This window comes from Notolepis coatsorum (genome assembly GCF_963971535.1).
Source record: "Notolepis coatsorum genome assembly, chromosome: 5".
Taxonomy (NCBI): Eukaryota; Metazoa; Chordata; class Actinopteri; order Aulopiformes; family Paralepididae; genus Notolepis; species Notolepis coatsorum.
The window spans coordinates 95816789-95831491 of NC_140169.1; the positions used below are offsets into that span (position 1 = coordinate 95816789).

A 14703-nucleotide genomic window follows, 5' to 3' on the forward strand; every position below is an offset into this window, starting at 1 on the left:
AGTGTCAAATACCTCGGGGTGCACATCTCCAACACCCTCACGTGGCGCGACAACACCCTGAGCCTCATGAAAAGGCTCATCAACGCCTGTACTTCCTGAGGAAACTGAAAGGGCCGGGGCTGGACACTAACATCCTCAGCTCCTTCTACAGATGTGTGGTGGAGAGCGGACTGACTTCCTGCATCACAGCATGGTACAGCAGCTGCACAGCGCTACAGAAGCAGGCGCTACAGAGGGTGGTAAGGTCTGCACAGAGGACCATCGGATGCAGCTTACCAGACATCTCGGACATATACACCCGCCGATGCACGGAAAGAGCAATCCGCATCATGCGTGACCCCACCCACCCTGCCCACGGACTGTTTACCCCCCCCCTCCCTTCAGGCAGGAGGCTGCGCAGCATCCGGGCAAGAACCACCAGGCTGAAAAATAACTTCTTCACGGATGCTGTGAGACTGCTGAACTGTTCATCGCAGTTCATCACTGCCGTGCCTTTGCACACTGCACCTTAGCACTTTATGGCACCTATGACACTTTTCTCTCTTCAATCAGTAAATTAAATTAGTTTTATTGAATTACGGTAAATCCGTTTTATTGAATTAGACTCGTTTTTATTATTGAATGAATTTGTTTTTTATTGAATTAAATCAGTTTGCATGTTTATCATGAGAATCCGTATTTATTTTAGTTATTTTAGTATTTGATGGGTATATCCGAGACCTGAGTACTGTATTTTGTGGTTCCATGTCCCATGGAAAATGTACAATAAACATGACAATGTGTTTGGTGTACACCCTACAGAATGAATGTACTGTACGTCTATGTAATATCCCCATATTTCACATAAACATGTGTGTGTGTGTCCTAGGTACTACCACTTCCTGTACAGCCACTTTGTCCCGCCCACTCTTGTCTCCATGGTGGATCACATGGCCAACTGTGAAGACATTCTCATCAACTTCCTGGTGTCAGCCGTTACCAAGCAATCACCAATCAAAGTCACCCAGAAAAAACAGTACAAGGAGACCATGATGTCACAGGTGGGACAGTCTCTCTCGCTCTCACACACACACATGCACGCACGCACACACACACACACACACACACACACACACACACACACACACACACACACACACACACACACACACACACACACACACACACACATCAGGGCCTCCAGACTGCAACCATGCGACCATTTTTTCTCTTCTCTTCTCTTCTCCTATATCCTCTCCTTTCTCCTCTTCTCTCCTCTCCTCTCCTCTCCTCTCCTCTCCTCTCCTCTCCTCTCCTCTCCTCTCCTCTCCTCTCCTCTCATCTCTCTCTCAGGAGAAAAGGAGGACAGAGAGATGAAAGGAGGCTTCAGGCTACAGACCTGACCTTCTCCCTGGGAGATCCCTCTGTGAGCATGTGTGTGTATGTGTGCATCCATGTCTGTGTGTGCATGCATGCATGTTTGTGTGTGTGTGTGTGTGTGTGTGTGTGTGTGTGTGTGTGTGTGTGTGTGTGTGTGTGTGTGTGTGTGTGTGTGTGTGTGTGTGTGTGTGTGTGTGTGTGTGTGTGTGTGTGTGTGTGTGTGTGTGTGTGTGTGTGTGTGTGTGTGTGTGTGTGTGTGTGTGTGTGTGTGTGTGTGTGTGTGTGTGTGTGGTCTCATGTCAGGTTGATTGATGGTAAGTCCAGAGGCAGGACGATGACTTGGCATTACTGCACCAGTGATTAATGTCTTAATTGTGAAGGCAGCTCAGCAACTCCAAGATTTACTCCCAATCTCTCTATCTCCCTTTCTCTCTCTCTCTCTCTCTCTCTCTCTCTCTCTCTCTCTCTCTCTCTCTCTCTCTCTCTCTCTCTCTCTCTCTCTCTCTCTCTCTCTCCTCGTGTTTCCTCTCTCTCTCTGTCTCTCCCTCTCTATTTCTCTTTGTCTGTTTCTCTCTCTTCCCCTCTCTCTCTTTATTCCTCTCCTTCTCCCCCCTCTCTCTCTTTCTCTCTATTTCTCTCTTCTCTCTCTCTTTCTCTCCCCCCTATTTCTCTCTCTCTTTTCTCTCTGCTTTCTCATTATTCCTCTCTCTCTTTCTCTCTCTCTCTCCCCTCCTCTCTATTTCTCTCTCTCTCTTCTCTCTCTCTTTCTCCCCCCCTCTATTTCTCTTTATCTGTTTCTCTCCCCCTCTCTCTCTTTATTCCTCTCCTTCTCCCCACTCTCTCTCTTTCTCTCTCTTTCTCTCTTCTCTCTCTCTTTCTCTCCCCCCTATTTATCTCTCTCTTTTCTCTCTCCTTTCTCATTCTTCCTCTCTCTGTCTCTCCCTCTCTCTATTTATCTCTCTCTTTCTCTCTCGACCATTGATCAAAAATCTAAAAACGTCCAACAAAAAGGGAACAAAATGTTAGGTCAAGTTGCAAGTGATTCCATAACATGCTCAGCCAGAGCATAAGATAACATAACATGCTCAGCCAGAGCATAAGATACCATAACCAAGAACCACACAGTCACTGGATCATGTTATGCATGGACCAGTATTCGAGTGAATGAATGATCATTACATTTATATAGTGCTTTTCTAGACACTCAAAGCGCTCCCCACAATGTAGGGTGAAAATTGCCTCCTTCACGACCACTGGTAGCACCCAGCCTTGGGATACACAGGCTCAATTCTATACTACACAATGGCTGAACGGCTCAGGAGACATGGATTAATATGAGCCAATTAAGGGGGAGGGATGATTAGGTGGCCTTGATGTCATAGACCTGATTGGGAATTTGGCCAGGAACATTGGGGAACCCCTTAGTACTCTTTACAATAGGCGTCCTGGGTTCTTTAAAGACCGAATTTGGTCAGGACCTCGGTTTAGCGTCTCATCCGAAGGACGGCACTCTGCCCCTGCTGGACAACAACACCACTTGTCCGGAGCTCTATTCATGTAGCCACGCTGCCGGACAGAGTGCTAGAGTGCAACATAGATACATACAGAGACCCGACACACAGGCCCAGAGCCCAGACACACAGGTACAGAGTCCTGACACACAGGTACACAGCCCAGACACACAGGTACACAGCCCAGAGCCCCATGTATACAGAGAAATGTACAGTTATATTTCTTTGTATCCTGATTACGTAACACTCTCCACTGTGTTCCGTTTCTCCCCACGCCTGCTGATCAGTCAGACAGCTCTCTGCACCAGTGTGACTCTGCTTCATTACCCCGAGATGGTTTAGCTCTCTGTTCCTGACTCTCCCTCGACCCAGGGTTTTATTCCGGGATGGAACACATCACTGTCCTCATAACGGCATACTTATCCTTTTACTCAGTGTGTTTTTCCCTAACCTGACCCCTGACCTCCTTTCAACCTGTCATTATGGAAAATGCATAGGAGAATACTCTAATTTAGGGAGTGTCCTTAAAAGTAGAATCAAACAGCAACCTCTGAAAAGGAGCGGATACGGACTGTTGGCCAGAAACACCTCTCCCTGAGTTTTAAGCTAGATTAGTGGTCCGTAGGAAATTGGTATCCATCTTCTCCTGACTCTGGAGAAGACAGTAAGTGCATTTCCCACAATGTTGGTGTGTTGGTTTAAAAGTATCAGATTTATTATATTGTAAATGGCTATTTTCTTTACATTCACATGTCCACACCAGCAGAGGACCTTTCTGTTGTTTCTGTCTGCATGTTCTCCATGTGTTTACTTGGGTTTCCTTCAGGTACTTCGGTTTCCTCCCACACCAGAAAGACATGCATGTTAGGTTTCCTGTCATTACCCTTGACCAAGGTACTGGCATTACAACAGGAGTTGAACCCTGGGCTGGGTGTGCCCACTGCTCCTAAATAGTTAGGATGGGTCAAATGCAGAAGATGAATTTCTCCAAGGGTATTAATAAAAAGTATTACAAAATTATCCTACCTCATATAACCTTTGCAAAAAGTCAATGTTCGCCATTTAATTTGCTCTCACAATGTTTACATCCCATCTGTGTTCAGTATTACTTTAGGTTTGGGCAAAGTTGTAATGAGTCCGACCTCTTTTGATTGACAGGCAATTAGATTGTTAGATGTCAAGGAAGATCGTATGGACCAATCAAATTGAAACACAAGGGTGTGTTTACACGGCTCCAGTGCACTCTTTTTGGTTACTCCGTCTGCCCCATGCTCATGACGTGCAATGTACTACTGTGCGCTATAGCGCCTATTTCAGAAACTAGTGGTCAACGACTCCATTGGATTCCTTTAAAGGTGCTATAGATAACATTCAGCCACTAGATGTCGCACTAGAGCACCAGCATGTCATTTATCCAATCAGGTGCATTCCATATAGGGAAATGGGAAGTAGGGAGGGGATACATGCACAAAACTTGTAAACAACAACATTCATTTTGGACCCACAAAAAAAAGAAATTAATTCATGAATCAATACCTTTATTGTATTATTATAGATTTTTTTTAAATATTTCTGTGGAGAGTCACAGCCACGTGACCCCGCAATTGCCATCTCGTCCCCCCGTACAGACGCTATTAGGACAGTGGAAAGTGACCGACCAGGATGACAGAGGCGGTGTTGAAGTGCCACGAAGTGACCCTTTTTGTATTTTGACATCCTGTTCTCTCTCTCTGACTTGTGTCCCTTGTATGATGTAATATATTAAGCATTATAAAGGATTAATCATATGTTTATTGTATATATCTGTTTTAAATCTAAGCATACATTAAGAGATGACTTTAGCGTCAGTGATTATGAAGAATGTCTTTGTGTGGGCCTCTTCTCTTACTGCTAGTAAAGCCAGGAATGTGGTCACAGAGCGCTGACCTTGACAGAAGCAGAGGGAGAAGCAGAGGGAGAATGATGATGATATGTGTAAAACATATCCACCAATGTATATGAGTACTGTATTGTACATGTATATATATATATATATATATACATCTGTATATATATATATAAGCGTATTAGGCTATTCATGCTAGAAGGACCATGTACTGTATATTACAGCAGGGCAATTGTTTCATTCAATAATGCTGGACTGTGTCTATGACCTTGTGGGCCCCTGCTAGCTTACTAGATAACAGATGAAGACATAGGGTTTTTCCCAGCACAAAGAAATCTATTACTCTCTCAGTTACAGTAACGACTAGAAAGGGAGGAGTTCATCTTTATTGAGTGTGTTATGTGTTATGCGTTGATTGGATGGTAGAAATGACATCACTGTATTTAGACCAATAAGTAAGAGGTCTTGATATGATGCCGGACCGGTATATAAGGGACTGCTCCAGTCTCGTCTAGTCAGATTTTCAGTTTTTCTAGAGCCAGGAAATGTCGAGCGGTGTATTGGGGCATGGCCTGGCAATTTTTCAGAGTGGCGTCCCTATGACAAGACTCTGTTTTTTTAGATGCTCTAAATCTTTTAAATGACAAAGAGAGTTTTTGCTATGCTAAGAGAGAGATGTTTTGTTTTATACAAATTTTAACTGGATTGGACATTTTCAAGACAGAATCTTTGTAACTTGCTTTTTCTAATTAAAATAACTTTGTTTAAATACTTATTGAATTCGTGGACTGCTTTCCTCTGTGTCGTTCTATCACAATGTGCCGCAACGCTGGTCTCGCCCTGCTCTTGTCTGAGGTAAAACGGTATAGCTATATTCTGGAAGCCATGCAGATTGAATCAATTGCTGGTTACTGCTTTTCAGCTAAAGTTATATAAAGGATATTATATAAATATTAAGGCTGTCAAATATATCGCGTTAATATCGCGTTAACTCCCGATTCTATTAATGCCACAATTTTTTTTAACTCAAGATTAACTAAAAAAAAAAAAAAAAAAAAAAAATTTTTTTACTAGACTTCACTCAGGTGTATTATTGATGCTCTCATTGATACTATGTTTGTTTCTGAAGTGTGTGTGTGTGTGTGTGTGTGTGTGTGTGTGTGTGTGTGTGTGTGTGTGTGTGTGTGTGTGTGTGTGTGTGTGTGTGTGTGTGTGTGTGTGTGAGATATAGAGAGAGAGGGGGGTGAGAGAGATGAGGAAGGGGCAAAAGAGAAAAATAGCTGGGAGAGTGTGTGTGTGAGGGAGAGAGGGGGGTGTGTGATTAATCAGCCCTTGTGTGTGTGAATGTAACAAGTTCCTAACGTTTTCTTTCCCCTATTATTTCATGCACACTTTATTCATTGTTTTAAATTATTCTTTTCTTAAGTTATTTTGTGCATCACTCTGTTTTGAATTTGATGCAAATTTGCAATGCATGAGGGTCATCCTTTTTTGTGTTAAATGGCTGCACAAAGCAAGCATTTGTTGACTCGCATGTTGATAAGAGTATTAAAACTTGGAACTTGAAAAAGATCTGTTTAAGGTATAAAAAAAAATTAAAAATTAAAATGCGATTAATTTGCGATTAATCGCGAGTTAACTATGGACAATCATGCGATTAATCGAGTTAAATATTTTAATCGTTTGACAGCACTAATAAATATATACTATTGACAGTAGTAATGCTTAGTTTCACTGTTTGTTGTTTGCAAGCGCCGGTGGCCACTGTGTTCGACGGGCTCCATTGGGTTTGTGGGAAACTGAGAGTCTCGCCACTGCAGGGCCGGACGATCGGTGGCCACGGATTGATGGGCCTGTCGAACTGATAAGGGGTTATGAGGCTTGCAAATGATTATTAAGTGTTATTGCGCTAATATAATTACTATTGTTGTAGGCAAAGTAATATCATCAGGCTTTCAAATGATTAGCATTACCGGCCTTTCGTAAAATGATAATAATGATGATAATGATGATGATGATAATAATATTATTATTATTATTATTATAGGCAAAAGAGTTCTCCCAGACATACATTCGGTTTATTACAAACAAAGAAGAGGTTAACAACTCTTCTATGCTTATGCTAGCTCAGGAAGAGCTGGCACAGCAGATGCTAGCTCAAGAGAAGCTAGCACAGGAGACGCTAGCTCAGGAGGACCTGGCGCAGCAGATGCTAGCTCAAGAGAAGCTAGCACAGGAGACGCTAGCTCAGGAGGAGCTGGCGCAGCAGATGCTAGCTCAAGAGAAGCTAGCACAGGAGATGCTGGCGCAGCAGATGCTAGCTCAGGAGATGCTAGCACAGGAGACGCTAGCTCGCATGTTGAGACATCTCAAAAGACTGGAGATCCCCGAAAGGGCCTCAATGGCCCAAATGATGGAAATAGAAGTAAGGACCCCCGGTCAAGATCCAGGGGATAACATGGTGGAGAAACTAATCCCACAGGTGCGAGACGGGAGCATGTCTCTCAATGTTGCATCAGGATCAGTCATGCATGGAGGACCTATGCAAGGATCATGCTTACTGCTTGAAAAGCTATTCAGAGGTGTCCCAGGGGGTAACCTACTGGCAGCCCGATGCGCTACCAAGCCAGTGCTAACGGATGCTAGCTCAGGAGGAGCTGGCGCAGCAGATGCTAGCTCAAGAGAAGCTAACACAGGAGACGCTAGCTCAGGAGGAGCTGGCGCAGCAGATGCTAGCTCAAGAGAAGCTAGCACAGAAGATGCTAGCTCAGGAGGAGCTGGCGCAGCAGAAGCTAGTGCAACCGACGCTAGCTCAGGAGGAGCTGGCGCAGCAAATGCTAGCTCAAGAGAAGCTAGCACAGGAGATGCTAGCTCAGGAGGAGCTGGCGCAACCGACGCTAGCTCAGGAGAAGCTAGCACAAGAGATGCTAGCACAAGAGATGCTAGCACAGCAGATGCTAGTGCACCCGATGCTAGCTCAGGAGGAGCTGGCGCAGGAGGAGCTGGTGCAGAAGAAGCTAGCTCAAGAGAAGCTGGCGCAAGAGACACTAGCTCAGGAGAAGCTAGCACAGCAGATGCTAGTGTAACAGACGCTAGCTCAGGAGGAGCTGGCGCAGAAGAAGCTAGCACAGGAGATGCTAGCTCAGGAGGAGCTAGCACAAGAGATGCTAGCACAGAGGATGCTAGCACAGCAGATGCTAGTGCAACCGACGCTGGCTCAGGAGGAGCTGGCGCAGCAGATGCTAGCTCAAGAGAAGCTAGCACAGGAGATGCTAGCTCAGGAAGAGCTGGCACAGCAGATGCTAGCTCAAGAGAAGCTAGCACAGGAGACGCTAGCTCAGGAGGAGCTGGCGCAGCAGATGCTAGCTCAAGAGAAGCTAGCACAGGAGACGCTAGCTCAGGAGGAGCTGGCGCAGCAGATGCTAGCTCAAGAGAAGCTAGCACAGGAGATGCTGGCGCAGCAGATGCTAGCTCAGGAGATGCTAGCACAGGAGACGCTAGCTCGCATGTTGAGACATCTCAAACGACTGGAGATCCCCGAAAGGGCCTCAATGGCCCAAATGATGGAAATAGAAGTAAGGACCCCCGGTCAAGATCCAGGGGATAACATGGTGGAGAAACTAATCCCACAGGTGCGAGACGGGAGCATGTCTCTCAATGTTGCAGCAGGATCAGTCATGCATGGAGCACCTATGCAAGGATCATGCTTACTGCTTGAAAAGCTATTCAGAGGTGTCCCAGGGGGTAACCTACTGGCAGCCCGATGCGCAGCATGGTCACAAGACCAGTTACGTATCAAATGTATGCTGTATGACCAAGTCAAGATGCTATCTAACAACAAACACAACAAGGGGGAAAGGAAAGGGGAGAACCCGCGAGCTGAGAAGGCTCAACTTCGGCCTCCCAAAGCCCAGCAACAGCCACAAGCTAAGGCTAGAACAAGGAAAACGGAGTCTTCCGACATCAAATACCTCTCTGCAGACGATTGGGGGCACTAACCCCAGAGCAGCAAGCAGAGATGAGGGCAAAAAGGGAGGAGTTCAAAGCCCGGAAGGAAAAACATCAATAGTATCCTTACCTTCTGGGGCCCTGACACATGACACTCGAGCAAGTGCAAACTGCACTTGACATTCAGCTCATCTGTCGAGAGGAATAATATATAGTGTTATTGTCATTTAGGAAGAAACATGACATAGAATACTACATTCATTTTGTATACATTTTAAGTATACTATGTAAAGATGTCTGTCTTTTCTCTAAACCCGAGTAAAGAGGACGAAAAAATTTGTAATCTATTTCATTCAAGGCAAAGGGGATTTCCTAACAGCAACCATTTGGTGGGTTACACCCGTACCAACCATATCAGCTGCATGAGATGTACACTCACCAGCGCCTATGGATAAAAATTGAGACTCTGCAAACTCTCATCAAGCTTAGCACCTTGACGCGGGGGGACAGAGCGAGCATCAGGGTCTCTGTATCCGACGGGCCTATCAGATTTGTGGGGACTTGGAAGCTTCAGCATACAGGACGCTGTGGTGCTTAGGCGGCCAAGTCACTGGTTTATAGGTCTGTCAAAACGGATCGGAGGTTCTGGGGCTTAGAACATCCGTGAGTTGGGCTTTATACTAATTGAATAGGTATCAACAGCCGAAAGAATATGAACCGAAATGACTGCTGTCAGGTGCCTCTGGAGTAAAATAATGCTTACTTAAAGTCAAAGGCCTAGGGAGCCTTAAAGTCAAAGGCCTAGGGAGCCTTAAAGTCACTTAAACTCGAAGTAACATAATGCTTACTCAGAGTTTAGCAGGCCTAGGGAGCCTTAAAGTCACTTGAACTTGAAGTAACATAATGCTTACTTAAAGTCAAAACTTACTACTTGCAACTAGCAGGCCTAGGGAGCCTTAAAGTCACTTGAACTTGAAGTAACATAATGCTTACTTAGAGTCAAAACTTAAGTAGAAAACGACTTGCGATTAGGAGGCCTAGGGAGCCTTAAAGTCAAAGGCCTAGGGAGCCTTAAAGTCACTTAAACTTGAAGTAACATAATGCTTACTTAGAGTTTAGCAGGCCTAGGGAGCCTTAAAGTTACTTGAACTTGAAGTAACATAATACTTACTTAGAGTCAAAACGTACTAATTGCGACTAGCAGGCCTAGGGAGCCTTAAATTCACTTGGACTTGAAGTAACATAATGCTTACTTAGAGTCAAAACTTAAGTAGAAAACGACGTGACTAGGAGGCCTAGGGAGCCTTAAAGTCAAAACTTGGCAACCAGCACTCGAAGGATGAATTGGGAGCACACACTAGAGTAAAAAGCTCTACTCAAGACCCACAGCCTATTGTGCAAAGAGAGGGAACCTCACTGTTGTAGTGCTCACGTCAGAACACAAGGAGAGACCAGAACACAAGGAGACACTGTTCTCACGAGAGAATCAGGACAGACTGCTAGTTTGTATGAAATAACTACTGCAAAGGAAGGACATCCTTGCTGGCAATGGTACTGAGGACATGCCCTACCGACGAGCCATTGCTAACAGATGATAACAGCAGGCTAATGAGCCATTGCTAACAGATGATAACAGCAGGCTAACTAGCCATTGCTAACAGATGATAACAGCAGGCTAACTAGCCAGTGCTAACAGATGATAACAGCAGGCTAACGAGCCAGTGCTGACAGATGCCAACAGCAGGCTAACTAGCCAGTGCTAATGGATGCTAACAGCAGGCTAACTAGCCATTGCTAACAGGAGCTAATAGCAGGCTAACTAGCCATTGCTAACAGGAGCTAATAGCAGGCTAACTAGCCAGTGCTAACAGGAGCAATTCACAGAACACAAGAGGAGACCTCCGTGTTGTAGCACGTCGGTACAAGAGAAGAGACCTCACTGTTGTAGTGCTTACGTCAGAACACAAGAGGAGACCTCCGTGTTGTAGTGCTCACGTCAGAACACAAGGAGACCGACAGTACAGTTCGGACCTGAAGGATCAGAACCTGCCCTATCTCAGGCCAGGAGCATTCTTAGACGGGGGGGCTGTCCCCCGGAGTCGGTGGACGACGCAGCAAGTAGCAAACAGGAGTATACTGATCCAGATCAGGACTCAGAAATGGAGGAAGACCGGGATAGGTCAAGCTCCAGAGCATCCTTAAGGTCCTCATCTAGGTCAAGATCTAGGGAGAGAGTTCGGTACCCAAGGGACGAACCTCCTAGACCTCGGAACAAGAGAGCTAAACCGGCCAAACTGAGACCTATCAGCAAGGGGCCTTCTCTGAAAGCTCTCCTGGAGCTCAGGATTGGAGGACGTCTCCGATGAAGGTGAAGGAGAATGGGCAGGCGATGAAACAGGGGATATTATGCCCGCATATCCTGTGACATGGAGACAGAGAGACATCGGCCTGGACCCAAGTTACAGGGCGACGAGAGCCCTGAATGGACCTGAAAGAGAGAAAAGAAATGAGTCCTCTGTGGACTGTATCTGTGATGTCCTGCATGGCTTACGGACAGGGTCACACGACCAGGCCAACCACACTTCAATAGAGGACTGCTGCTACAATTCTCGGGGACCCGTGGGGTCGCCCAAGAAGTGACAATTCGACCTACCTCAAACTACGGGAGAGATCCAAGAGGTCAGAGGGGGTGACCGTAGAACTATGACACTGTGTTCTTCTGACGACAACAACTGGGAGCATTGGCCGGGAACCACAGATGTAAGTCTTCCCGCCGGCTACCAAGCAACGACGTGGCCCCTATCCTGTCGGGCCGTCCAGCCAGGGAACAACAGATGCAAGTCTTCCCGCCGGCTACCAGGGTACCAGGGAACCAAGATGACAGAGGGGGTGTGGAGAGTCACAGCCACGTGACCCCGCAATTGCCATCTCGTCCCCCCGTACAGACGCTATTAGGACAGTGGAAAGTGACCGACCAGGATGACAGAGGCGGTGTTGAAGTGTCACGAAGTGACCCTTTTTGTATTTTGACACCCTATTCTCTCTCTCTGTGTCCCTTGTATGATGTAATATATTAAGCATTATAAAGGATTAAGCATATGTTTATTGTATATATCTGTTTTAAATCTAAGCATACGTTAAGAGATGACTTTAGCGTCAGTGATTATGAAGAATGTATTTGTGTGGGCCTCTTCTCTTACTGCTATAGTAAAGCCAGGAATGTGGTCACAGAGCACTGACCTTGACAGAAGCAGAGGGAGAATGATGATGATATGATGTGTAAAACATATCCACCAATGTATATGAGTACTGTATTGTACATGTATATATATATATATCTGTATATATATATATATATATATATATATATATATATATATATATATATATATATATATATATATATATATATATATATATAAGCATATTAGGCTATTCATGCTAGAAGGACCATGTACTGTATATTACAGCAGGGCAATTGTTTCATTCAATAATGCTGGACTGTGTCTATGACCTTTTGGGCCCCTGCTAGCTTACTAGATAACAGATGAAGACATAGTTTTTTTCCCAGCACAAAGAAATCTATTACTCTCTCAGTTACAGTAACGACTAGAAAGGGAGGAGTTCATCTTTACTGAGTGTGTTATGTGTTATGCGTTGATTGGATGGTAGAAATGACATCACTGTATTTAGACCAATAAGTAAGAGGTCTTGATATGATGCCGGACCGGTATATAAGGGACTGCTCCAGTCTCGTCGAGTCAGATTTTCAGTTTTTCTAGAGCCAGGAAATGTCGAGCAGTGTATTGGGGCATGGCCTGGCAATTTTTCAGAGTGGCGTCCCTATGACAAGACTCTGTTTTTTAGATGCTCTAAATCATTTAAATGACAAAGAGAGTTTTTGCTATGCTAAGAGAGAGATGTTTTGTTTTATACTCATTTTAACTGGATTGGACATTTTCAAGACAGAATCTTTGTAACTTGCTTTTTCTAATTAAAATAACTTTGTTTAAATACTTATTGAATTCGTGGACTGCTTTCCTCCGTGCCGTTCTATCACAATGTGCCGCGACGCTGGCCTCGCCCTGCTCTCGTCTGAGGTAAAACGGTATAGCTATATTCTGAAAGCCATGCAGATTGAATCAATTGCTGGTTACTGCTTTTCAGCTAAAGTTATATAAAGGATATTATATAAATATATACTATTGACAGTAGTAATGCTTAGTTTCACTGTTTGTTGTTTGCAAGCGCCGGTGGCCACTGTGTTCGACGGGCTCCATTGGGTTTGTGGGAAACTGAGAGTCTCGCCACTGCAGGGCCGGACGATCGGTGGCCACGGATTGATGGGCCTGTCGAACTGATAAGGGGTTATGAGGCTTGCAAATGATTATTAAGTGTTATTGCGCTAATATAATTACTATTGTTGTAGGCAAAGTAATATCATCAGGCTTTCAAATGATTAGCATTACCGGCCTTTCGTAAAATGATGATAATAATGATAATGATAATAATATTATTATTATTATAGGCAAAAGAGTTCTCCCAGACATACATTCGGTTTATTACAAACAAAGAAGAGGTTAACAACTCTTCTATGCTTATATTTCATATCAACTGGATATAACTAACTAGTGACTATGAAGTAAGCGTGATAGAAATAGTAATTGACCCGAGAACTTAGCAAGTTTAGCACCTCGCTGGGGGATATCGGGCGGCCACAGGGTTATATCTTGAGTAAGTGACCTGAGATAGATAGAGACAACCCATCGGCTTTCAACAATTTCTCTACATAAAATTGTATTCTATAGCACCTGTAAGTTGATGTTAAGGTCATATTGATAACGCTCAGGTTGGACTAGCTCTTACTGTAGCTATATCTCTGATCTTTTAATCCCATATGATCCTGACCACAGTCTGAGGCCCTCGAGCAGGGCACACTCAGCCGCTTGACATGCAGTGTCAGTCTGGACTAAAAGGAGATCAGGGTCCTGTAATGCTGATCTGAGACCAGTCATAAGTGAGGTGCGTGTCGTCATGTGAGGTGGAGAAGTTTGATACTAGATGACCAGTGTGATATGTGTCTTCTTGGTTATAAGACCTGCACTTGGGAATAAGGATCTAGAAATACAAAAATAACACAAAATAAAAATGAGTACTCGCAAATGTAAATTCTTCCCTCCCCCAATCTCTCCATCCATACCCCTCTCTCCCTCGCTGACTGTCTCTCTCTATCCCTCCCTGTATCTCTCTCTCTCTCTCTCTCTCTCTCTCTCTCTCTCTCTCTCTCTCTCTCTCTCTCTCTCTCTCTCTCTCTCTGTGTCTTTCTCTGTCTCTCTCTCTCTCAATGCAATTCAATTCAAATGGGACATGGGAAACATACGTTTACATTGCCAAAGTCAAACAAAACAAAACAAAACAATCAAACAAAGAAATCAGAAGACAGTACAGAAGGCATTTTTTGTGTGATTGACAGTCTCGCTCTCTCTCTGTCTCTCTCTCTCTCTCTCACATCCCCCCACCACCGACACCTCCTCCTCTCCAGGGCTCCAAGGCGTCCCGCTGGGCTGACCCGGACCACTTCTCACAGCGCCAGACGTGTATGAACGCTTTCAGTGGGTGGCTGGGCTTCATGCCGCTGCTGCGCTCCCAGATGAGGCTGGACCCCCTGCTGTTCAGAGACCAGGTGTCCATGCTGAGGAAGAAATACAGAGACATCGAGAGGCTGTGAGAGAGAGAGAGAGAGAGAGAGAGAGAGAGAGAGAGAGAGAGAGAGAGAGAGAGAGAGAGAGAGAGAGAGAGAGAGAGAGAGAGAGAGAGAGAGAGAGAGAGAGAGAGAGAGAGAGAGAGAGAGAGAGAGAGAGAGAGAGAGAGAGATATAATATAATATATGATGTCATGGCAGGGTTAATTAGTGAACACAGAGCTCCAAACACGTACATGTAATCGTGACCCTAACCCTATGACAATAGCCTGTGTACAGAGGTCAGAGGGTAGGGTCAA

The 14703-nt window shown here is 44.9% G+C and overlaps 1 protein-coding gene across 1 annotated transcript in view; it reads left to right on the plus strand.

Moving 5' to 3' along the window:
* Positions 1–14431, plus strand: part of LOC311227950 (exostosin-1) — a gene marked incomplete at both ends in the record, with an annotated part of 687742 nt that extends 673311 nt beyond the window's left edge. The window contains 2 exons of the mRNA XM_084313822.1: positions 869–1040; positions 14246–14431. Of these exons, the coding sequence (XP_084169948.1) occupies positions 869–1040; positions 14246–14431 (358 nt within the window). The remainder of the gene's footprint in view (positions 1–868; positions 1041–14245) is intronic.
* Positions 14432–14703: the final 272 nt, after the last annotated feature.